This window comes from Barbus barbus, assembly GCF_936440315.1.
Source record: "Barbus barbus genome assembly, chromosome: 7".
NCBI lineage: Eukaryota > Metazoa > Chordata > Actinopteri > Cypriniformes > Cyprinidae > Barbus > Barbus barbus.
The window spans coordinates 25,609,196-25,635,364 of NC_136735.1; the positions used below are offsets into that span (position 1 = coordinate 25,609,196).

At 35.3% G+C, this 26,169-nt stretch overlaps 1 protein-coding gene across 3 annotated transcripts in view; it reads left to right on the forward strand.

Moving 5' to 3' along the window:
* Positions 1-1,609: 1,609 nt before the first annotated feature.
* The window catches only part of LOC306873310 (maternal embryonic leucine zipper kinase), a 42,179-nt gene continuing 17,619 nt past the window's right edge, over positions 1,610-26,169 (forward strand). The window contains exons 1-20 of one of the 3 annotated variants that reach the window (XR_013784483.1): positions 1,610-1,837; positions 2,251-2,337; positions 2,427-2,512; positions 2,718-2,834; positions 2,912-3,055; positions 4,063-4,131; positions 4,334-4,426; positions 4,524-4,622; positions 4,747-4,815; positions 4,898-4,996; positions 5,351-5,437; positions 6,003-6,131; positions 6,338-6,484; positions 7,616-7,889; positions 9,219-9,324; positions 9,484-9,643; positions 10,180-10,357; positions 10,454-10,511; positions 10,643-10,746; positions 11,130-11,581. Coding sequence is in view for 2 of the 3 variants with exons in the window: in XM_079422509.1 (XP_079278635.1) it covers positions 2,274-2,337; positions 2,427-2,512; positions 2,718-2,834; positions 2,912-3,055; positions 4,063-4,131; positions 4,334-4,426; positions 4,524-4,622; positions 4,747-4,815; positions 4,898-4,996; positions 5,351-5,437; positions 6,003-6,131; positions 6,338-6,484; positions 7,616-7,889; positions 9,219-9,324; positions 9,484-9,643; positions 10,643-10,746; positions 11,130-11,307 (2,025 nt within the window). In the remaining variant the exon portion in view is untranslated. Of the gene's footprint in view, positions 1,838-2,250; positions 2,338-2,426; positions 2,513-2,717; positions 2,835-2,911; positions 3,056-4,062; positions 4,132-4,333; positions 4,427-4,523; positions 4,623-4,746; positions 4,816-4,897; positions 4,997-5,350; positions 5,438-6,002; positions 6,132-6,337; positions 6,485-7,615; positions 7,890-9,218; positions 9,325-9,483; positions 9,644-10,179; positions 10,358-10,453; positions 10,512-10,642; positions 10,747-11,129; positions 13,839-26,169 lie in introns of those variants that run through there. The other 2 variants (XM_079422510.1, XM_079422509.1) reach the window with 2 other exon arrangements.

A 26,169-nucleotide genomic window follows, 5' to 3' on the forward strand; every position in this document is an offset into this window, starting at 1 on the left:
AATCACCAATCTCCAGGTAGCCTATAATAGATTATAATATAAACGTATACGTCCAAAACTCTGTCATCATTTACTCACCTGTTTGAAACCAGTGTGAACAAAACAGCATTGACACATTTTTCAATCCACAGTCCTACAACATTGAAACAACATGAGAGTGAGTTCATTTTCTTTTACTTTTGAATGAATTGTCCCTTTAAAATGGACCTACAAAAGCATGTCATGTTTTCCTTAATTGTATTTAGTTAACAGTCAAATACAGAGCATTGCTTAACAGTTTAGAGATACTGAGAATATTATAATAATAAATATCATATACAGGTCCTTCTCAAAAAATTAGCATATTGTGATAAAGTTCATTATTTTCTGTAATGTACTGATAAACATTAGACTTTCATATATTTTAGATTCATTACAACACAACTGAAGTAGTTCAAGCCTTTTATTGTTTTAATATTGATGATTTTGGCATACAGCTCATGAAAACCCAAAATTCCTATCTCAAAAAATTAGCATATTTCATCCGACCAATAAAAGAAAAGTGTTTTTAATACAAAAAAAGTCAACCTTCAAATAATTATGTTCAGTTATGCACTCAATACTTGGTCGGGAATCCTTTTGCAGAAATGACTGCTTCAATGCGGCGTGGCATGGAGGCAATCAGCCTGTGGCACTGCTGAGGTGTTATGGAGGACCAGGATGCTTCGATAGCGGCCTTAAGCTCATCCAGAGTGTTGGGTCTTGCGTCTCTCAACTTTCTCTTCACAATATCCCACAGATTCTCTATGGGGTTCAGGTCAGGAGAGTTGGCAGGCCAATTGAGCACAGTAATACCATGGTCAGTAAACCATTTACCAGTGGTTTTGGCACTGTGAGCAGGTGCCAGGTCGTGCTGAAAAATGAAATCTTCATCTCCATAAAGCTTTTCAGCAGATGGAAGCATGAAGTGCTCCAAAATCTCCTGATAGCTAGCTGCATTGACCCTGCCCTTGATAAAACACAGTGGACCAACACCAGCATCACTGACTGTGGGTACTTGACACTGGACTTCAGGCATTTTGGCATTTCCCTCTCCCCAGTCTTCCTCCAGACTCTGGCACCTTGATTTCCGAATGACATGCAAAATTTGCTTTCATCCGAAAAAAGTACTTTGGACCACTGAGCAACAGTCCAGTGCTGCTTCTCTGTAGCCCAACACAACACCAAAAGTAGTACACAACACCAAAAGTAGTACACAACACCAAAAGGCAAAAGGACTTTTACCGAAACAGGAAACAGGAAGTCCTCTGACAAAAATAATAAATAAACATCCAACAGGATTATGTGAGTACTGTGGAACAGAGGAATCAGTAGAACATGTTATTTGTGTTTGTCAAAAGTATACTAATGAACGAGAAGTAATGGAAAATGAACTTAGAAAGATGGGAATAGATGAATTAAAGCTTAAAAATATAGTTACTTATGGTTTAGAAAGTTTATTTCTTTATCTCAAGAGAACAGAGTTGATTAAGAGAATTTAGTTTTTAGGTAAACTCTGGTTCACACTCCAATACAGTAGGTGGCGATAATGCACCTCAATGTTGGTGCTACCCGCCATAAAATCGAAGAAGAAGAAGAAGTCCTCTGACGTAGCAAGTGGGAAATTCAAATTTTAAAACATGTTCGAATGAAAGATGCTTTGGCAGTTTTAATTTCATATCACATTGTAAACATATGTAATCTCGAGTAACAGAGTAAACTATTACGTTACCTCTTTTTAACATTACAAGTTTTAGTTTTTTATTGTTTTGAGCTCGCGTATATCGGCGTTTTAAAGTGAATCATTGGAGCACAGCTGGTGAGTTTGTTGTGCGACATGTTTGTCAAAACAATCCTTTATTATGACTGCTTCTACCAGTTCATTAATTGTGTTAGTTTGACATAACGTTAGGTACATTTAAAAAAAAAAAATACCTTTGTGGAATATACATAATGTTTCCAGTAACGTTAACTTACATTGCAGGAATGTAGAGCTGTCTTTCCACAGAGACAATAAAAATAAAAAAGGGTTCCCCTCAAAGATAGTCATCCAGCATTGATAGGGTAAAAAAATAACACAAAAGCCACTCTTTGAATATTATGTTTTGTGTTGTTTGTTTATGATGATCACCATTCTCGCCAAATACTTGATATTGCAAATGTGCTAAATGTCACTTAATCGGTGATCTTATATAAACGTGTAACTAAAAGAAAAATGGTGTTTTGATGCAGGTGTAACGTTAAGTGTCCTCAGCATGCCTATAGAAAGCACTTCTCAACTTCTCAAGCACTATGAGGTTTATGAAACCATCGGCTCAGGTATGTCCAGATTATGCTTTAGTGATCGTGCATATGAGAGAAACTGTCATCAAGAGCACATTTTGTTTTATTTTCGTTATACCCCCTAGGTGGGTTTGCTAAGGTCAAACTTGGTAGACACCTACTGACAGGAGAGAAAGTGGCCATCAAAATAATGGAGAAAAAGGACCTAGGGGTAAGATCTTCTTTTTTAGGTTGGCCTTGCATTAAAACACATTTTACATTTGCACAAATTCTTTCTGCGATTAATGAAGAAATATGGAGATATTGCTTAATTTATTGTACTTCTACATGAAATACAGTGTTAGCATGCTGAAAATGAGAAGAGTATATTGTTTGAAAAAGAAATGCTCTTTAAAGTATGTGTTACCTGTTGTTAGGATGATCTGCCCCGAGTTAAGATAGAGATTGAGGCTATGAAGAACCTCAGTCATCAGCACGTGTGTCGTCTCTACCATGTCATTGAGACGTCAAGCAAGATCTACATGGTGCTTGAGGTATGTTTTCTTGAAAGTGATTCTGATCTGTTGCTTAACGAAAATGGATTAAGCTCCACAATTCTTGCCACTCTTAGTACTGTCCTGGAGGAGAACTGTTTGATTACATCATTGCTAAAGACCGGCTGTCAGAGGAAGAGACCCGAGTGTTTTTCCGTCAGATCATCTCTGCGATGGCCTATGTTCATAGCCAAGGCTATGCCCACCGAGACCTCAAACCGGTGAGTTAGTTGAAGAGAACATTTGACTTAAATAGCTTAATCATATACTGAGTTCTCCCATTTAAAAGAACAAATCACCCAAAAACGAAAAATGTCTTAAATGAATAGTTCACCTAAAAATGAAAACTAGCTGAAAATGTACTTACCCTCAAGCCTACCAAGATGTAGATGAGTTTGTGTCTTCATCTAAACGTCTTGTCTGAATCGGGAGAGAAATATGCACAGATCAAGCACTGTTTACAAATTAATTCAGTCCAGAACATTTCTAAACAGATATGCTGGAGGATTTCCATTTGAAAGGAAAACAGGGGATGGACTTTTTAACTGGAGGAAGGCTATTATAGATTTTACTGTATTTTGTCCAAAAGCGGTGGTTTAAAGTTAAAATGCCTTGATGAATGTTTTTACAAACATGCCGCTTTTCACTCACTAGATGTTAATTGATGGATTGGAGTTGTGTTGATTTTAGCTTTGAAAAGGATTTATGGACCAGCTTGTGTGCTATATTCCAATTCATGTGGCCAAGTGATAGTCTAATGTAAGAAATTGGCTGAATGATATTCAGATTTGGTAGGTCATACAAGATTTACACATGGATATTTATTAAAAGGTTATGAACCACCATCATACCTTACTTGCCAAACTTAAATGACTGTGAAACATATTGGATTGTATTGTTTTTAATGTAAATAGACTACAGTTTTATTCAGAGGTGTGTCTAACTGATTTATTTAAAAATGTATCACCCGATTGTATTTTAGAATTTTTGTCTAGTGTACATGTGAAATGTCTTTTGTAACCTTTTGTTAATTGTATACCTTGTATAATTTATTCAGAGATCGCCGTGAAAATAGCCTTGATGCTGGCACGGTGTTAAAAAGTGAATAAATAAATATTCAGATTTGGTAAAACATGAGGGTGACTAAATGATGACAGTATTTTCATTTAGGTGTGAATTATTACATTGTCAATGTTTGCTTGACACAACTGTTTGTTACTGACCTTAGGAAAACCTGTTAATCGATGAAGATCATAACCTAAAACTCATTGACTTCGGCCTTTGTGCCAAACCAAAGGTGTGTATCCATCTGTCATGTCCATTTTCTTGCTTAAATAAAGTCAAGTCACATTTATTTATATAGTGCTTTATACAATACAGATTGTTTTAAAGCAGCTTCACAGTAAACAGGAATATAACAGGGTTTATGTTGCAAAATTCATCAAGTATGACACAACTTAAATTTCCATTTTAAAAGTTGTGAATTTTACTTTGATTAGGGTGGTTTGGGTTTTGAATTGCTGACCTGTTGTGGCAGTCCAGCATATGCAGCTCCAGAGCTCATTCAGGGCAAGGCTTACATTGGTTCTGAGGTCAGTGTGGCATATGTGTTTCATGTCCAATGTTTTTGAAAGCAATGACAAATTAAGCATGTGTATTTCTTGTGATCTCTTGGCACATGTGTTTCAGGCTGATGTGTGGAGTATGGGCGTATTGCTTTACGCTTTACTGTGTGGTTTTCTTCCATTTGATGATGACAATTGTATGGTCCTCTACAGAAAAATCACAGTAAGTGTGTTAGATGTGAGCATTAAATCCCACCACAACTATTTATTCTTCCATGCATTTATTAGGTTACTGAAATAAAAGTAGTTTTATATAGTATATGTAATCTCATGTTATGCTTTGACAGAGAGGCAAATATAGCAATCCCCACTGGCTTTCACCTGCTAGCATTCTGCTTCTAAACCAGATGATGCAGGTACTCTGAATGGTTTGTGTCTCTTTTTTTGTGTTTAAGTAAGGCAGTACAATTTAATGCAGTTTATTTTCCTCTCCTACAGGTGGACCCAAAGAGGCGTTTGACTGTGAAACAGTTGCTTGGTCACCCTTGGGTCATGAAGGGATACAGCACACCAGTGGAGTGGCACAGTAAACATCCTGTAAGATGAGCTCTATAAACATTATAGTCAAATCTTATGCCTCCAAGTTCCAATTAGTCAAGTAAAGCCAATAATTTTTTTATAAAATATTTCTGGGCTTAAAAGTTGTTGTGATTCTTATGTACTTATCCATAACAAACTGCATTAGTTCCTTTAAAGTTTTAACAGATCCATGACCTTAATGTGTTTGTCAAATGAAACGGACATGGGTCAGGATGTTTATTGATCAGCAGTGTTCACTGATTCTTTATTGATGGACACTCGACTATTAAACACAGCCAATACATGAAGAGAATGCTGTATATGAGTCATTGAGTCAATGTATAATTTCCTTTGTATGCTTGTTCTTTTTAGTTGGGTCATATAGATGAAGACTGTATCACTGAAATGGCAGTGGCTTTTAAACAGTCCAGACAACGAACAATCCAACTTGTGTCAGAGGTACTGAGTGATTCCTGTGATTTCAAATGAGTATTATATTTATTAATATTAAAATTCATAAGTATTTTTTGGTTTTTGTATTCAATGTATAGATGTTGCAAAGACACTACTGTTCAAATGTTAGGGACACACAAGTGCCTCACAAAAGCTCCATATATTTGACTTATATATTTTATTACAATAAAACTTGTAATATCGTAAATTATGATTACATTATTCAAACTTAATTTATTCCTGTGATGGTGAAGTTCAATTTTCAGCAGCCATTACTCCAGGCTTCAGTGTCAGATGATCCATTAGAAAACATTCTAATTTGTTGATTTGGTGTTTAAGAAACAATTTTATGGAACAGCTGCTTAATAACCAGAGAAAGGTAACAACTGTGAAGAAAAGCATCAAATCGCTTTACCATGACCACTAGATGTCCGTATATGCCAGTGCATTGGCCAAATCTGCTTCCCTTAACTACAGAGATGTGACTTGTTCATAATTCCCTGTTATAATAATGAGTATTATACATCAATCACACAGAAGAGAAATCTTTACTCTGTGTGTGTTTTTTCAGTGGAAGTACGATCAAATGACCGCCACCTACCTGTTACTGCTGGCTAAAAAGCATCAAGGCCGCCCTGTGCGTCTGAGAGCAGAATGCCCCATGATTGACCCCATGTACTCTCCTTTACAGGACATACAAGTGAGTTCAATATTCACACATTTAGGTGCATTATGAATGCACAATGGTCAGCCCGTGCTACATTTATTATACAAATACAAAAATGGTATTACCATGGTACTTTAAAAGTCACACAGGAGTGATAGCTGTGTTTATTTATTAATATTACTATAGTCATGTTTGCGCGATGTATGGAGTGTGATTTTGTGTGTCTATCTCCGCTGAAGAAGAGTCTACGCTTCAGTGAGGATGATGATGGTGTTCACCCAGTGGTGCTTGGCTCTATGGTCTTCCCCCCTGATTGCTACGATGACGAGAATCCCTGGACCCCTCTCACACCCAAGAACACACACACCACAAACACTCCACGCATGGTTAGCCTCCATGTTCTCTTTATTTGTCTGCTCTTCCCTCTTGTCCAATGCTGCTTATACAGCCAAAGTCTTTTTTTTTTTTTTTTTACATTTAACTTCCTTTTTATTTCTCCACACTCTCCTTTTCTCTTGCTGCCTCTTACTTGTTTTGTTTAATGCTGTTACTTGTTATTTAGTTAACTTTTTTTTTTTTTACCCAACTGGAGAAACAGTCCTCCTGAATTATTGCAATGTTGATAGACCTGGATTGTTTGGACAGTTACCAGCAAAAAAAAAAAAAAAAGCTGTGAATTTTTTTTGTTCACAAGGTCTGAATTTATTCTAGTCTTTAGTGTCACATGATCCTTCAGAAATAATTTCTAATATGCTGATTTGGTGCTTATTGTAGATGTTGAAAACAGTTGTGTTTGAGGCTAATTAATTATTATTTTTAATACTTTTATTGAGCAATGTTGACAGACATTTATAATGTTACAAATGATTTCAGTTTCATATAAATGCTGTTATTATTTTAAATAATGTTTTCACAAAAATATTAAGCAGCAAAAACTTTTCAACATTGATAATCGTGAGAACCAGTATTAATGTTTAAGCACAAATAATATTTGATACTTGGGTATTAAATCAGAATATTAGGTTGATATCTGAAACATGTGACACTGAAGACTAGAGTAATGATGCTGAAAATTCAGCTTTGCCCCCACAGGAAACAATAACATTTAAAAATATATTAAAATGGAGAAAAGGTCTTTTAAATTGTAATAACATTTCACAAAATTACTGTTTTACTCTATTTTTGATCAAATAAACAACACCCTTGGTGAGCATTAGAGACTTCTTTAAAAAAACTAAAATATATATATTTAGTCACCTTTTTTTATTAACTTTTTATGGCAACATGAAACAAATTTCAACATTTAACTTCAATATTGTGATGTATTTCCTAAATGAAACCAAATGTTTAGCAGGAAATAATTTTGGGCATTTCACTGTCAAGTTTGTAATTCCCATTGGCCCACTGTAAATAATTACCTTACAATTTATTTGTCATTACTGAAGGAAATACTCTGTGTAGTAACCCAAAAAAAAGCTTTAGTTACTAATTGTTGTGAAAACTCTTGTCGTCTACAGAAGCTCACCTCTGAAACATCGGAGAAGCGGCGGAATGAAATAGGCTACTCCCCCATCATAGAGAAAGGGAGACCCCGTCAACAGAAGCCAGAGACACGTGATAGAACCAGAGAAAATAAAGAGAATCTTTCTGTGACAGGCACAGATGGAGATTTGTTTGCTCTGCCTGCCCCCCGAACTCCAATGTGCAGCCGAAAGACCAAATCCAACAGAAACGTAGTGACATCACCTAACAACAACAACAACACTTCCACAAGCAGCGACGCAAACAAAGGTGAGCTGGATAATGAATCACTTAAGCATAATCCTTACATATGTTATCCTAAATCTCATCACTTGAATGAACATGTCTTTATCTACCTTGAAGAGCATTTTTTTCCCTGAATGAAATTAATTCATTTTGTGCAACAATTTTTGTGTGCTGTATGTTTTGGAATTTTCTTTATATGTGAAACCACAAAACCAGTTGCACAGGTATATTTGTAGCAATAGCCAACAATACACTGTATGGGACAAAAATATCCATTTTACTTTTATGCCAAAAATCATTAGGATATTAAGTAAAGATCATGTTCCATGAAGATATTTTGTTAATTTCCTATTGTTAATATATAACTTAATTTTTGATTAGTAATATGCATTGCTTAGGACTTAATTTGGACAAATTTAAAGGCGATTTTCTCAATATTGTGATTTCTTTTTTGTTTTTTGCACCCTCAGATTTTCAAATAGTCGTATCTCAGCCAAATAGTGTCCTATCCTAACAAACCATACCTCAATGGAAATAATATTTATATTTAATAAATACTTTAAAAAATAAAAAATTATTCAGCTTTCAGATGAGGTATAAATCTCAATTTTAAAAAATTGACCCTTATGACTGGTTTTGTGGTCCAGGATCTCATATGCTTAGGATCAGTAAGTTTGTTTTTGTTTTTATTATTGAATAATGAATATTATTATTACTATATTTTTAACAATGTATTGTGATTATGAACTCCTTGGGGCTGGGAGATTTTTTTTTAATTAATATTTTAATTATTTGAAGGAAAGTACAGCTTAACAAAAGCATTAATAGTGATTTAACAGTGAATGGAAGTTCTCTGGAGATATGTCTAATCAAGGCTTTCACTGCTGGCAATACCTGGATCTTTCCTCTTATCTTCGTGTGGTCTCTGATAAAGCATACATAAGTCTAAATACTCATTTTCTGCAAACGTTGCATTTTTGGTGTTGTTCAGTTCTAGATGCTTTAATGGCATTTCTGGGGTTTAAAAGAATATACATAAAAAGAGTGTTGTGTCATCTAGCATCTATAGTTTGATTCAGTTGACCACAGTGGGAGTGTGTGTCTCTGTATGGGCGCAGTGTGTCTGGGGAAACGTCTTCATGTCCCAACATCCACTATGTCCACCTCATTACTGTCACACACCACCTCCTGCACTGAAACGGACAGGTGCACACTGGGGACGGAGCGTGTGTGCATGCGTGTGTGTGTATGAGACAACTCCCGAAGCGCATACTGACAGGTGTACATGTCGCTGTTCCCAGAGCTGCGGCAGCATGTAGCATGTAGTGACATGTGTTTATCCGTTGTGTGCAGGAGTGGGCAGTGCCACTAAAGAAGTATCCCGCAGGAGAGAAGTGGACCAACAGCAGAGCGGCCAACAAAGAGAACTGGATATACTGGCTTTCAGCCCAGAGAGAAGGTAGAGGACTTCGTCTGTTAGAAGAGTGAAAGTATTTAACATTTGAACTGCCCCATTTTTCAGTAGTAGCCTCTTGGCAAATGCTGCATTGCATTGTGATAGTTTTGTAATTATAGAAATGTGCAATTATGTTCTAAACTGAATTTCCAACTTGTCCAGGACTCGATCTCTGGACCTGGCTGGCTGTCAGGTGGACAGTGGGCAGAAGCGTAAGGGAGGTAAAGTGTTTGGAAGCCTGGAGAGAGGCCTGGATAAAGTTATTACAATGCTCACACCCAGTAAGAAGAGAGGACCTCGAGATGGACCACGCAAAATTAAGGTATCTTTCGTCTCATTTTTACATTTGTGCTTAGCCTTTAAGATTGTGTTGTTTGTCTGTCATTCTCTTAAATGCCTAAAATGTCCTCATTTTTTATCATATTATGATTTGGCGTGTTTATCACACTGCTGCAACCAGGCACATTGCTTTAGCAGTGAGTCCTCTCACAAACACCACCTCACTGGAGGTTAACCAAAGCTTTAAAAAGGATAGGTCACCATTTACTCATTATCATGCCATAAACCTGTATGACTTCTTTATAATGGAATACAAAAGGAGATGTTTAACAAAATGTGTGTTTCTTATGGTAATTCCAATGGAGTTTTAAGATTGTATTAATTTACATGACTTTTCGAGTCTAGAAATTGTTTCACTTCTAAAATGAGATTTATATGTCATATATTCATGTTTTCGAGACTGAAGGAAACCATATTTCTTCATAGAAAACAAATAGTTGTTAAGGGGTTAAATAATAATAAGAAATATTTTGACTTGCCCGAGCTTGTTTTAATGCTTTTTTTTTCCGTCATCTTAAGGCCTCCTTAGATATTTACCGAAGCCCCTGGTTGATAACCACTGCCTGACACCATGAAAAAACAATCCAAAATTAGCCCAACTCTGTTTGAGGAACAAACTGAGTTTTATTTGTGATGAATGGAAGAAAGAGGGTTTTAAATGATTAAGAAACTCATACAACTTTGGAACAACTTGAGAGTGAGTAAATTATAGAATTTCAATTTTTTTGCTTTAACTGTTACTTTAAAATGGTAGTTCACCAAAAAATTCCACCATCTTTTAATCAATCTCAAGATGTTCACTCTCAAGAGTTCATTTCTTCTGGTGAACACAAGAAGATATTTTGAAGAATGTGGGTAACACAACTTCATGTGTCCATATTTCTTTCCATTTAATTTCAGGTAGTCTCTCCATAATGCACATTTAGATGTTTGCCAGGTTCTATATAACTCATCCTCTGTTTTTTTTTTTATTTTATTTTAGGCTCAATACAACGTGACACTCACCAGTCAGACTAATGCTGACCAAGTGCTCAATCAGATTCTCAGCATCCTACCAGAGAAGAATGTGGACTTCGTTCAGAAGGGGTAAGTTAAACTTTCCATCATGTGTTTCCTGAAATGGCAATTCAAATGAGTTTTTCTGCTAAACCAGTGGTTCTCAACCAGGAGGGCAAAACTTCAGCAGGATGAGTATTTAAATTAATGAATTATTATTAATATATTAAAACAATATAATTCTAAATTCTATTATTATTATTCATTATTTTTATTGAGGAACCTACAGTTCTGGAATACGGAACATAACTGCATATTAATGTAATATAACAATAAAAACGTTTGAAAACAAGCAGCTGTCATAATACCTAGAAATATAGTGTTTTTTTGAGTCAAAACTCTGCTCTAACCAAATAACTTGGTTTAGCTGTTAAATTGTTATATGCTATAATAATGTCCTCTTTTTCTGTTAGCTATACTCTGAAGTGCCGCACACAGTCAGACTTTGGAAAGGTGACCATGCAGTTTGAGTTGGAGGTTTGTATCCTGCAGAAGCCTGAGGTGGTCGGGATCCGTCGACAGCGGCTCAAAGGTGACGCCTGGGTGTATAAACACCTGGTAGAGGACATCCTGTCCACCTCCAGCATCTGATATCATTTTGTCTACTTCAAGAGTGACATCACCTCTTGCCCACCCTGAGTTTAACACGGTGGATGTAGTCTGATTGTGATGTCCATTACAGAATGCCCTAATTTACACTTCTTATGATGATATCCATCATTTTTCATTATGTGCAGGAGGTGGTACAGTATTATTCTGCCGTTGTATCTTAATTGTCGTTTGCTTTTGTGTTTGTCTCCATGATGTAATATCCATGTCATGTTTTATTTGTTTTAATGTGTAAAGTTTCTAATCTGTTACCCTTTTTCTAGATGTCTGTCATTTTGTTCATATTTGCTTTTGATAATGTCAATCTGACATGTAATTAAATAAATATTTTTAACACCCGTGTCTCACTGTATCAGTGACAGATGCGTTTTAAAATATAATTTATATCAAATAAGACTTAATATCCTAAAGTCCTAAATTTGGATTTATTAACCTTACTGTTATCCGAAGCAACTGCCCACAGCAACATAGAAATTTACTAAATCTATTTTCATCAAATTTCACCCCATAAATAGTGCCTTGTGAGTATGGCGTGGTATATTCCTAAACTAAAAATATGAACTATATATTGGCCAAATTGAACCGTCTACAAGCCAAAAGTCTGTAATAAAACCCAAATCAATATTGTCTTTTCGGCAGTGATGAGACCTCAGATTTGAAAGATGCAGACATGGCTTCCTTCTTAACGGATAATTAACTAATAGATAGCAATGTAAATTTAACAGTAGCATAAGTTATGATGCATTGTCGTAATTACCGTAATTCTGAGATGACAATATGTGACTTTCAACTCGGTGCTGTTTATGTCCTCGGACTGGGATTATCCGTTTCAGTAGCAACAGTCAACAAAATGAACCCACGTGAAAGAATGTTTCTGGCAGCTGTACAAGTAACAGTTGCTATGCAAATGTGTTATTACACTTTATAATTATTTCTTTAGGTTGTTATTACATGGATAGCCTAGATATCTAACTGTGCTACGTCTCGTTTATGTTCACATTACTTTTGTATGAAGCCATCTACACTGGCAAAAGTCAATTACATAAATTTTAAAACATAAATATTACAAATGAAAGATTGGCAGTGAAGCGACACAACTGATGTTGTAGGTCACATGACCATATCAACATGGTGTCTGTAGCACATCCAGATTTTATTCATAGAGGTGGGCGATATACAACACGATTAATTGGGAGAAATTTGTCAACTGGAAGAGATTTTGGACTGTCGTCTCTATCCCAGTTATACGCTTATGTGATGTTGCTGTGCTACGTCGTCATGAAAACTTATCGTTTGCACACGTTTTTAAGCATTGCTGTTTTAAAACAACTGATTGAATCAGTGGTTGAAACGCAATCAACAGCGAAAGATAACTTATTTCACTGTATGCGAACGCTGTCTGAGAGACTGTTTTTGTCAGAGAGGTGCGCACATGTGAAGAAGGAGCTCATAGAGAGTGGGAGTATTGAACGGATTATTTTTGCTTTTTTTATAGGATAGGCCTTGAACAGTTAAATACACACACTTGTTGTGTCAAAATTCCCGTCTTTGCAAGTATCCTCATAAACGCAGTAATTTAAGTCTTAAGTGAAAGCAAACAGCTGGAAACAGCTTGTAACAGTATATTGAATCCGGGCAGCTCTTAAAGTTACAGCAGTCTAATATTTCTGCTGTCTGTCATTTCATGTGAATCAAACAACAAAAGAGAGAAAATATCTCACTGCTCTTGACCAAATTACTTTCATAACTTTAATACCTTTTTTTTTTTTTTTTATTTAGGCTAGTATTAGTTTTTTGTGATATTGACACTATTGACAAGAATAATGACATTTCTATGGTAGAAAAATAACCATATTGTGATTGTTACCGTGAAATAAAATTATTGGTCATATTGCCCACCCCTAATACTACCCAAATTCATACTACCTGTATAGAACATACTGTTTTAACAATCAGGTAGTAAGTTCAGTGGAAGTAGTGACAGATCTTTTCTTCCATATTATGATGCACATCTGAGTGAAACCGATTCATATCGAAATATATATAAAAATAAAAAAAATGTAGAGCAAGGTAAGATCCGGGGTGCATTTCCCAAAACTTGTGTTACTTAACTATAGTCGTAAGTACCATCAGCACCATTGAACTCTATTGGTAACAACGAAACTTGCGACCATAGTTACATAGTTGCAACCCCTGAATGAGAGCTTGCGGTTGATTGCAGGAAAGGGGCGGAGTTTAAGCACACTAAATGTTTGAAACAGTCCAGTATTCATCACCAAAGAAATATCTGTCCTTTCACCAAAAGACTGAGTCATATTTTAAATAAAAATTATGAAGGCAAAAGAAAGTTAAAAACATGCATGGATGAATCTTCACATGAATCAACATGCATGTAGAAAAAAAAAAAGTTTAAAATCCTGTTGAAAAGTCCATGTTATATCGTTATCATACCCAAGACAGATTTACTCAACAACAAATTTGTATGAGAATAAGACAAAACGGTAGCCTTTGAGGAAAAAAAAAAAAACTCCCTTTATTCTGTCAAACTGACTGTGCAATTTTAATTTAATAAAGTTGAGTAGCTTAAATTTGGTGTAAACCCCTCCCACCATTTTATGGTATGTGCAGGTCTGTAAAACCAATATGTCACATGCTGGTAAGATCATGTATTATCTTGCTTTAACTGGTCTGTTATGATTGAAACGGGAGCAACCTGTGTGTCAGTCCTACTGTGCGTATCAGCATAACAATAGCTATTAGTGTGACAGATATGAGTGCTTACATAGTTAACATCAGATGAAGTGTGTGTGCTGCTGGGGAGGTGGATGGTTAATGGGGGGGTAAGGTGGTAATATGGGGATGAACTCACCCCCCCCCACTGATAATGACTCCTGCTGTGCATTTTATAGAGGGGGGGCAAGGGCCAGCTGCAGGAACAGACGCTCGCTGTCATCTCTCACACATCTCCTTAAGTCGTCTCTCTTTCTGGTTTTCTGTTTCTCCACATACCCTTACTATCTCTTTTAAGTTTAACTTCAGCACTTTTGGCCTATACTAAAAATTAAAATAAATATAAAAATAAATGCTAATTCATAATATAAACAACAACTATAATAGTACATAAATAATGGTAAAATAAACTGCTCTTAAAGAAATAAAAAGTCTAGATTCATTAATTACTCGATCTGACCTGTCTTAAATGAGCTATATCATATCAGAGCATGTGCCTAAAGAGTGTGCTAACACATGACCAAGCCTTTTCCAGCATTACTCTCACTTACTGTATACACCATTGAGGAGCTAAGCGTAATGAGGTGAACGTGTTTATTCCTTCCTCTGCTTGTCTTTGTGTGTTTTCTTGGGTCAACGAAGGCAGTGATGTTTCTCTTCATTACAAATCTGACAAATTCGGAAGGCGGCTACACTGTGACAGCTCACTTTCCAATTACCTCCTTCAGTTTTAACGAATTTTGCTTTCCATTGATGCCGCTTGCAGTCGGACGCTTGTTCATTAGGGGACTTCATATTCCAGAGATGTGGGTTTCCATCATACACACACAGAGACCCAGAGCTAATGGGCATGTACAGTAGATGGAGACACATGTGTGATGTCTCCGATGGGAAAAATTATTCGCTGTGTTGTTTTGTTAACGGACGACTGGTTCCAATGGTTGAAGAACAAATGAAGAGCTTGATTCTCATGCCGAAATGTCTTTTCAGCCTGAGGAAACTATTGGCAAATATGCCAGCAGTGCAGGACGATAACATGCTGTTTGTACATTTTAAAAACAGCTGTTAGTGCAAGATTTTAGAATTGTTTAAAAACAATATCAGACATCTTTATTGCTTATTTGACTAAGGGATATAAAGTCTTTTTCTAGGCAAAAATAAATAGACAAAGACTTGGTTAGTGATTTTAAGAAGATTAAAATGGTCATATCATGAAGAAATATACTAAGCTTTCTGTAGTTCCACGATGGCTACTAAGAGCAAAGAAGTGTATGAAAAAAGCACACTTTAGCATACTTTTAAAAAGAGTTATTTTATGCGCTTAAGTGTGAATCGAATGTAATGTTTCAGACACTTAATTGCGTGTTAATTGCAATTATCTGAAAATGTGCTATAGTTTATGCTTGTTGAATTGATTAATGCAATCAGAGTGATTTTTGACTTTCAATTAATACATTTTTTTAAATATATTTCATAATTACTTCTGTTGTTTTTGATGTGGTACTGCCAAATACTAACAAGCATCTATGGTAAACTAAAATATAATTTAATGTAATTTCTAGTGAAACGTGTATGTCATGTATTTAAATGTTTGTAATTACACATTTATAATGAGGTTGCAGTTTAGTCTACTAAAAATGTATTAACTTTAAATGTAATATAAAATACACTTTCATATAAAACACTACAATTAAAATTCTAATGAAGTACTTTACATGTACTTTAGTGTGTTAGCCAACACATTATAATAAGTGTAGCTAAAGCATGACAAAGTATTATTAAAACATTTTAAATGCACTTTAAAGTTTTAATTTGACAATTAGTGCACTTTTGTGTTAGAACCCGTCAAGAAATTGCACTTTAAGTACACTTAAGCTGCATTTTATTTATTTACATTATATTATCTGCACATTTTCTTTAAAAAAAATACTACTTTTACTACTTTTTCTAAAGGGTAGATACAATAATTTGTTCTCTTGGTGTTTAGGAATTATATAAGAGTAATAACTGGGAAAGTTCATATCTGACTGTATATAGCACCAGCATTGAAAAAAGGTCATTATTTTTACAAGAGAACTTATCATTTCAGTCCAACTTTATAGAGTTGCTCCACCTAACAATGATTGCTTTCATTGATTGATTGATTGATTTTGGACATAAACGGAGATAATAAGGATTTGGTTGGGCCATTTATATAGTAGGCCATTCATTTTAGCGATTGCCCCTTTCACATTGGTGCATAGAAACATTTCTGCCACCTACTGGAATGGAGTGTGAGGCGCTGGATATACAGTACTGCACACAGAAAGAAAGTCACTTTGACTGCACTTTCTTTAGTGGGTTTAAGTTTGTGCAGCACATTTTGTGAAACATTGTTTTGAAGGATGGGGCAGCAAGAACTATACTGGAGCCAGAGCTGGGTAGTAACTGATTACATGTAATCTGGATTACGTAATCAGATTCCAAAAATTAAGTACTTGTAATCAGAGTAAATTACATTTTAAAATACTCGTAATCAGACTACAGTTACTTTTTTATGGATTACATGATAACATATTATTCACACAATAGCAATAAAATCATTCATAAATCATTGATTCCCCCTAATTTCTCTTTCATCTTTTAAATTTTAATTTCTAAAATAGTCTACCGAATATATACTTATTATATATGTATAAATAGTCCAGTCTTGCGGACATTCACACAAAGATCAGTCATTAGTCAGGTGGCGACAGCATTTGACCAGAAGGGTTTCAACATTGCATCAACTACTGATGAACACATTCATTTTTATTTGAATTATTACTCTGTAGGTTTTTTAACCATGTATTATTAATTATAACTAATTAAAATGCACATATTCACGTTATTTCTTAGTTACATGTAATGCAGATATTCCAAAACTTTTTGTCATCTAAACCTTATTCACCAAATATATTTGCTTTAAGTACCCCTGAGATTTTAAAATAAATATTTCAATAATTAAGTATCACATTTGCATGCTCACGGTTTCTTTGATGTTGATTAATGATCACATTGCATGCAGGTAAATAAAAATATTTCATCTTTTTTAGTAAGTGTTTTATTTAAAACAAAGACTATAGAAACACAAAGACTGTTCACTCCTATACTTATGAATGGGAGAAACTGCAACACGCAATATGGAGGAATAGTCCCACCTTCGAAATGAAAGAGCCAAATTTGCATAATTTGACGCCGCATGCACATTGCCTGGTCTAGCCTGAAAAATAAGCTTTTTAAACGCTATGAGTTTTCTTCTTTGAGTATAAGAAACAACATTCATGGGGCAATTAATTTCAGATTTTTGTTGCTGATTTGACATAATGTGAGTTCAGCGAGCAGTTTTTGAGATTTCAGGATTCCCCCATTCATTAACATCTTGGTCTTGTATGAGCTGACTGGAGGCGTTGCAAATATGGCCGCCAAGTGAAGAGACTTTCCTCGAAAGGGAGTTCAAATAAAAAAAAAAAAAGGGAGTTTGTTTTAAAATGATTTATTTTATTTTGATTTTTTTATGATTTAATTAATTGTCAGCTTTTCATTAAACTCACAACCCACCTGCTGTTCCTTTACGAACCCTAGTTTGGGAAACTGTAATATAATGTTTAATGCACTTGAAATTACAATGAATGGCACAAGTTTTCTTACTCTTTGCATTTTTTACATCATTATGGTACGCGATAATGCTAAAGTAATCTGATTATATTACCTAAAATGTGTAATGTAACAGATTACGTTACTGACTACAATTTTTGTCATGTAATCTGGAATCAGTAACGGATTACAATTTGTAAGTAATCTACCCAGCTCTGACTGGAGCCCACAGGAAACTCACAGATCACAAGTTGCTAAGTAAAGCAAACTTACACAGAAATGTTCAATTTAATTCCAAGGGTCCGAGAGATGGTGTAAATTTTGACTAACATTATAGAACGGAAAAAAACATGAATAATGTATGATATGACCATGAAATTTGATGCCCATGAAACTTCCAACAAGTTTTAACAAGTCTTTTTACTTTGTATAAAAATGCACAGAATATTTGTAAAAAGAGAAATTATCAATGTAAACGTGGTGTGTGCGTGTGTGTGTGTGTGTGTCAGTGTATCATAAAGATTTATTACATTGAAACTGCTCATTATCATGTAGACTGGACTTACTCAGTCAAGCAGAGAATTAAAATCCCTAATTGTGCTGTCATCCTCTCTTTCTCCTCTCTCTCCCTCCTTGTATCTGACCCCCTCCAACTCTCATTCTTACCCTCTCTTCCTGTCCGTTTCTCCTCTTTTCTGTGCCTGATCACTTCCTCTGGACTGTCTATCTTGAATTTTACATTCCACATTCATCTCCTCCTCCTCTTCTTGGTCTGTTTTCTATTTCTCTCATCTTTCTCTCTCTGTTCGCCTCCTCTTTATATCTATATATTTCTCTCTATCCATTAAATGATTTTCTGTCTTACTTTCTGTCCCTTTCCCCCTTCAGCATCTCAGCCATTTTCACTCTTTCATTATCTGTCTGGCCCCATCCCTAATCTTCACTCTTCACTCCATCTGTCCTTCTTGTACAGTATCCAGGTTTTTAGCGCACTCTAACTTGATATATTTGTTTAGCGGCTGCACTCCTCAGGTGATTGTTGAAGTTCTCCCACCACACATGCATAAAATGTTTATAAGTTTATTGGAACTATGTAACAATGCACTGTTACCTTACCATATACAGTATATATCAGATTTAACAGGACTATACATGTACTTTTACTCCAAAATGTAAAAAAAGAGAAAAAAGTTTATAATAAATATAGAAAATTTATAGTATATTTATTTATACATTCTTATTCTTCTGATATTTATATTATATTAGTAAAAAAAATAGGATGAATCGTCTATAGGTTAATTTATAGTAAAATAACAAAGATATCTTTTAATCCTCTCCAATTCTTTGGGTCATATTCTCTCTGTTTCTTTCTGTCTGTCTCTCTCTCTCTCTATTCCTGTTCTCTCCTTGTCAGTAACATTACAGCTTAAACCGACAAGGTTAAAGTCCTAAGACCTCTTTCAGGGCTGTGTGTGTGTGTGCGCGTGTGCCTTTGAGCTACAGAACACTAATACTCACACACACTCACACAGTCTCCACTTGTAAGCAGGAAACAAACACACCAAAACAACAAAAGCCCAGAGGAAATTGAGAAGCATCAAGGAAAAATCCTCTATTCACTGCTGTACGAAATGCTCCCGGTGGCTATTTCAGGCGTCCGATGTGTGCAAGAGTGTGTGTGTCTGGCTTTATTTAGCTATACTTTGGGGAAATTGTTCCCAAAAGTTAGCTTGGTCTGACAAAACTTACCTATTGGGACATCTAAAGGTAAAGGTAAAATAATGTTATTTAATATTTTATTTGATTTTCTTAAAAATCCCAAAATACATATTCATTTATTTATAGAAAAAAAAAAGAAAAGAAAAAAATATATATTTAAAATGGTTTCAGTGATCTAACTTTTACTACACAATGGAATTAACATTCACAAAACTTCAGAAATAAAATACAAATATTTTGCAATGTATTTTTAGGTTGTTGTTTTTTTCAGACTTAAATGATATTATGATAAATTATTTTTAGAGCAGATTTTTTTTTTTTCAAGCCTACTTTTATTCTTGTTTGGTTTTACGTTCTAAGGGTGGTAACAATAATGACACATTTATTGAGAAAATTTCAAATATTTTTTTCCCAAATAATCTAACATTACACAGACGGCTTCAGTATAAATAAACAACATAAACTCCCAAAATCTGATGATCTCCTTTCGATCCCCCCCAAAATATTTACAGGTAATTAAATATTTTCATGTAATGTTTCTTTAATTACATAACTGGCTTAATTATGTCCTTTAGCAAATGTTGCATGAAAATATAGAAATGTCTTTATATTTATGGAGAGGAATCACAAAGGGTGATTTCGGTGGTCCTTGGCATCAAGATATTTGAAAAGCCTGCCGTATTGGCGGAAACTGTGGTTACTGCGATACTTTGTTGTATGGGATATATCTGTCTGTGCATGTGTGTGTAAATGAATTCAGACTAGCAGTGAGCAGTCTAGTGCATTGCAGTATAGAAAACCTGCTATGAAAGTGAGTATAGACTAAAATAATATGGCTCTCGCCTGCATATAGCTTGTGTTTGGGATACTTTCTCTCTCGCTGTCACTCTCTCTTACTCTTGCTCATTCTCCCCCAGCCATCTCTCTTTCTCTCTCTGTCTCTAATTGGGTCTAGGATGAGTTTCTTTCGACAGGTCCATTCATCATGGACGAGACCAGAAGGACAAACCCTCTGGGAGAGATGGAGAGAGAGAGAGAGAGCAAGGAGGGGGGTCAGACAGCTGGATGAGAGGGTCTTTTGCCTGTCAGCTCACTTCTCTCCTCTTTTTTCCCCCCCATTTCTTTTTTCAAACTCGTCATGAGTGTCAGTTTTACAGGCATAGGAAAAGACAGGCAAATTGTACAGCTCACTGGAGCATTAGTTAGATGATTAGATCAACATTTGTTTTAACCCTTTAATGCGCACACAAATGTTCACATACTTGAACAAAACTTACTCTGACTTGCATTTTTAGAAATAAGAAAGGAGCAGAGGGTTATGAGAGGAAAGTGAAAGTTGTGTGATTGAAAGCAGGATCACAGTAAGCACTCATGTGAGTAATGTCATATTTAACCCCGGTGCACACTGTAAGATGCTATGTGTCCCTCAGATGTCCCTTTAGGAAATGACTGATGTTTGAATCAATCTACATTTTTCATTTCTTAGAGACACATGGACACTGTGGAGATATGTCTGATACTGTTGTTTGTCTATTTTGTGCTTTTTGCATCATGTGACTCAGTTTAGTTTAGTCTAACAATCAGTATACAGTCACTAAGTCCAACATTGGAAAGACATAGAATTTTGGTTGAAAATCGGGTTTACATCAACCTCCAACATTGGACAGATGCTGAATTTTCTTGGGAATGAAAATCAGGTTTACATCATAACATAATGTTGGCTTCATGTCAGCCTCCAGCAATCGATAGACCTTAAATTTTGGTTACTTAAAACCAATGAATAATGAGTAATGTCAGCTGTCGGTAGAATATTCTACATCAAATTGACATTGGCATAAGACATAGGTAATTGAGTGAATTTTCGTCACCTAACATCAATATATTCAACCAAATATCAATGTCATATGACGTTGGTGGCCCACTGAGCAGAGACATTTTAAGGGGAGGTTACACTTCAATAATATAAAAATGCATAGGAGAAATTGTAACACTCAACATCGTGACTGCCCTGCAGTTTAACCAGTCAGCCTTTTCTTTTCTCTTGAATGCACGTGCAATGTCGACATATATCTCACAGAAAAAAAAGACTTGTATATCTCACAGTGTGACAGTATTTCTTCTTTAAAACATTCTCAAAGGTTGTTTTTTTTTTTGCAGATGTAAAAACAGGATTCCATAACCAACAGTGTATTCAAGTTGCAAACCCACAACCTTGATGTTGCAAATTCGCTACAGAAACACCATCATTTACCCTCAACCCAAATCCTTTTTAATTTACAGAGGATGTCTTTATCTTACAATTGCAGAAAAAATAGAAAGACCTTTACCAACTAACTTCTTGAGCAATATAAAAAGTTTTAAATAAGAGCTAGTACTTCTCTAAACTAATTACTGTGGGGAGTTCACTTTCCTGAAAACGACTGTTCACCTCTTAGCCTCCCCTAAGGCCCACCCACGACCCACGTGTGTGAATGTGAGAGAAAAAGAGACTACAATTCCTAGTAATGAAGTGTCTCTGATTCTTCAAGCGTGTGTGTGTGTGTGTGTTTGCTTGTGTATAAGGGGGAGAGAACATGTGCATCCTTATGTAAGCGTGTGTGTACGTCTATGTGTGTGCTTGCAAGTGTCTTCACCTGCACGTCAGCTCTACGCTCCTGTCTTAATAAGACTCTTGCAATTACCTTACCAGCACCCTCCGTTTCCACTCACACACACGCAGAAGTAGCTGCTTTGTGAGTGACGTTAATTTGCATGGCTTCTTGGCCCTCTAATGGCTATCTCTTCCGCTTGCGCTCTTCTCACAGAGCAAGAGCAAATAAAATAGACAGGAAAAATAAAAATGTCATGATTATTTATTTAATCAGGCTTGAAGGAGCTAGTCTAATAAAGGGAAAGAAAATTTGTCCAACACATATTATTCCTTTTAGTCTGTAGACTAATGTTCAGTTCTAAATTATATTTATCTTTATATTGGTGTATGCTCTCAATTATAGCTCCCTGTGTCTTATTAAGTCTTGTGTGGGGTGGATGTAATTAACAAATGTGGACATAGCATCCATATATGGTTTTCCCCTCTGTATTTACCAAAGCATGCAGAGCACTTTAAATGCACATGCCATTGGAGGAACTGTGATATAATTATTAAAGTGCCCCTATTATGGATTTTTGAAAATTACTTTTCATGCAGTGTGTAACACAGCTCCAAGTGAATGAAAACATCCTACAAAGTTTTAAATCTGAAAGTGCACCTTGTATAAAGTTATTTTCTCTCAAAAGAAAGAGTCGACTCTGAATCATAGAAACGACGTCATGTAAACATTAGCATATTTCCCACCCACTTGTTGGTCTTTTCGCGTTGGGTTGAATGAAAATGCTAATTATGCTGCTTTATCAGGCATTACAGGCGTGATGAAATGAAAATGAGACCAATCGGACCAATCACCACAGATTTGGAAAAATGAACCGAATCGTTTGGGAGTCCTTGAGCGAGTAAGGTAAAAAATAGATGCATATTATAAAACAATGAAAGTGTTTTTGACCTTGCATGCATGTCAACCTGTTGTTGGGGACTCCCAAAACCAAAATATGAACCTTTCATTACCCATAACAATACTGTGCTGTGTTTGTCTTTTATTTTTGTTGACAGAGCATGTAACAAGCTAAAGATGTAATGATCAATATTATTTATTGTTAATTTAACTTTTGTGCAAAAAAGTACATGAAGAAATCATGAAAGTAATCCATATGAATGAAGTGTTTGCTTATAGTTTAAATGATTGCTTTAAATGTTGAACAGATTTTATTTACATATAAACATTAATCAGTGCACATAGAACTAATCAAATACGGCAAACAGGATTTTAAACACAAATTTCTGTAATTGATGTGCTCAGATCGTGTCTTAATTTTGACCAATTGGAATTAATTTGTAATTTTTTTCACCTGATGGGTTTAAAATTCCTTGATGGAGACCAGCATTAACAACACAACATATGTCGATCACAGCAGGTCATACAGGTTTTATCAATAGGGATGTTCACCTGGTGGTACTACAATGCTTTGGTTATATTATATTTTAAGCAATCCCTGAGAGAATAACTTAGAAATCAGAAAAGGTTTGTTGGCTTGCTTTGGGGAAACAATTTAGGTGTTATGTATTAGGTTTTGTGGGACACAACTGCATATTTAGGCAAGTAATTTCCAGATGATAATGAGCTTTTGAAAGTGCTGCTAGGAGAGAGTGATCCACTGTATCCAAAGTCAAAAATGTACACACCTGAGGAACTCCTTGGCTTTGAAGTGCTCATTCATCATGTTATCTGGCTGAGACTCAAGCTCTGCAGTTTTCCACTGTGCTTCTAATCTGGGAATGCACCCAAGTGCCGAAATATCGCAAATGCCAACCTGGCAAACTAGGTGTTCGGGCAGTGACCCAAGACTGTGTTACTGAATGTGTGTGCGAGACATGGTAAACTGGCACACGACCAAATCCCAGCTGGTGCTGAGTGTGTATCCAGCTGGGCTGAAGCTGTTTTTCATGTGTGTGTGGGGTGTTGTTGTTGTATTGCAGCTTGTGGTCCATTATCACCCCCTGTTAAGACCTCCTGTGGACCAGGCCACCAGCCAAAAGTGAAGCGCTGGTAAGCTCCATTCTCACAAAGTAGGGAGGTTGTGTTTATGCAGCTCTATAGAGGGAAGTGGATTAATTCAGTCTCATCTTGTTTAGAAACACTGCAGTTGTTGCCTTTGAAAGCATTTCTTTAATTAGGTTTATGAAACCTGTATCCTATCCAGTTTTATACCCTGGAGGTTATAACGATACAACTTAATTGCTTCTTATAAGCAAGAAGACAGACAAAACACATGTGAATAACATTTATGTTAAAATATGTCATATATAAATAAACATAAGAGATGTGTGTATTATTATAGTCTGCTACAATGTTAAAATAATTTTAAATTTGTCATACTCTTAACTTAAAATTTAGTTATGTCAGTCTTTGAAGTGGATTCATAACAGTACCATGACGCATGCACGTGTATTCCAGACTGACATGGAAGAGAAGAAATTGTTGAATAAAGTCGCTATTTTTGTTTTCTTTGAGCACAAAAAGTGTTCTCATAGTTTTGTAACATTATGGTTGGACCACTGATGTTACATTGACTATGTCCTTACTACCTCTCTGGGCCTGGGAACATTTCTGTTACATTGCTGTCTATGGAGGGTCAGAGAGCTCACGGATTTCATCAAAAATATCTTAATTTGTGTTCAATTGTGTTGTGCAAGATGAACAAAGGTCTTAGAGGTTAGGAGTAATTAATAACAGAACTTTAATTTTGGGTAAACTATCCCTTTAAACATAGTAATCATGATTATGGCATTCTCACAACCCCATGCCATATTTTATAGAATATTATGTATGTAATATATTTCCACTTCCCTCTATGTGTGAAATGACAATATAAACTGGGGAAAGACCCATGAGATGAACGTCAAGCTTTTTTGATCAAATACTAATACAACCTGTGAACTTAAAAAATTACTTTTATTCTGATGAACCAATAAAATTATGGCCAATATTTACAAATAATTACTTCTTAGTTTCACATTACAACATACGTGAATTGATAATACACAAACAACATTCACTCATATGCACATACACAGAGTAGCCTATGACCCTGTATCAGGGATTAGGAGGAATGCCAGACAATTGAATAACCCTGAACGACAGTAAAACAAACAAACAAAAATCATCATCATCATAAAAATAATAACAATAACAGTTTAATTCCATTAGAAAATCACATTTATTTCCAGCTCGTGGACAGATTTGAATAGAATGAAGAAATAAGTCATGAAGAACCAAAAAGATTGAAATCAAGTGGCATGATATCTTTGGCAAATTTTGTTCTGCAGTAAATACATTCAAATATTAAGACAACACACGACACGCAGAGAAAAACACCAAGTTTTTTTACTACTAGAAAATTCAATAAAAAACACACATTTCTTAAAGAAGCAGTTCATTCATTTACTCGCTGCAAACATCTTTGCCTTCATCTTTCTGTCATGTTGGTTATTTCATAATTTGAATATTTTTGCAATGATCACCAGAAAATACTTTGAAACCAAGCATCTCTAACTTTGGTGGATGCTACAGATATGTTATTAGTCTGACTTTTTTTTTTTTTGACCTTTGAATTGAACTGATTGCTGTTATCAAATTTGTCAAAACATTTCAAGCTTTCTTAAAATCTTTAATCTTTACTTCAAAAACTGAGTAAAAAACACTTATGAACCCCTTGGGAAAGAAACTATTAGCAAGTAATTACAGAAGGAGCTTCCGATTGTACACAGAAGGCCACAATAAGGTGATAACCAAGTCCTCTGTTTTTATTTATTTATTTATTTTTAAGTCTGCTTTTTAAATTGGGAAACCTTTAATGTTGATGTGGACGTACCGCTTTTAGAATCAATACATTACTGAATATTACTCTTTTAGAATTGTAAACCAAATTTGCTTATTTGGAAAATGAAGTGAAGTCAAATACTATTTGACTCACATATTCTAATATTTACAGTGGGGCGCTAACAATAATTTGGGGGTTGTTCACTGGGTGAATGAGTATCAATTATGATGCTCAGCCTTTACTTTGGAAATATTTGAAATATGGAATCATTACTAAACCATATTTAGAGAGTAAATGACTTTGTTTTAAGGTATAATTGAAAGCCAGGTATTTATTTAGCCACTTTTTTCGGTGAATAAGACAGAA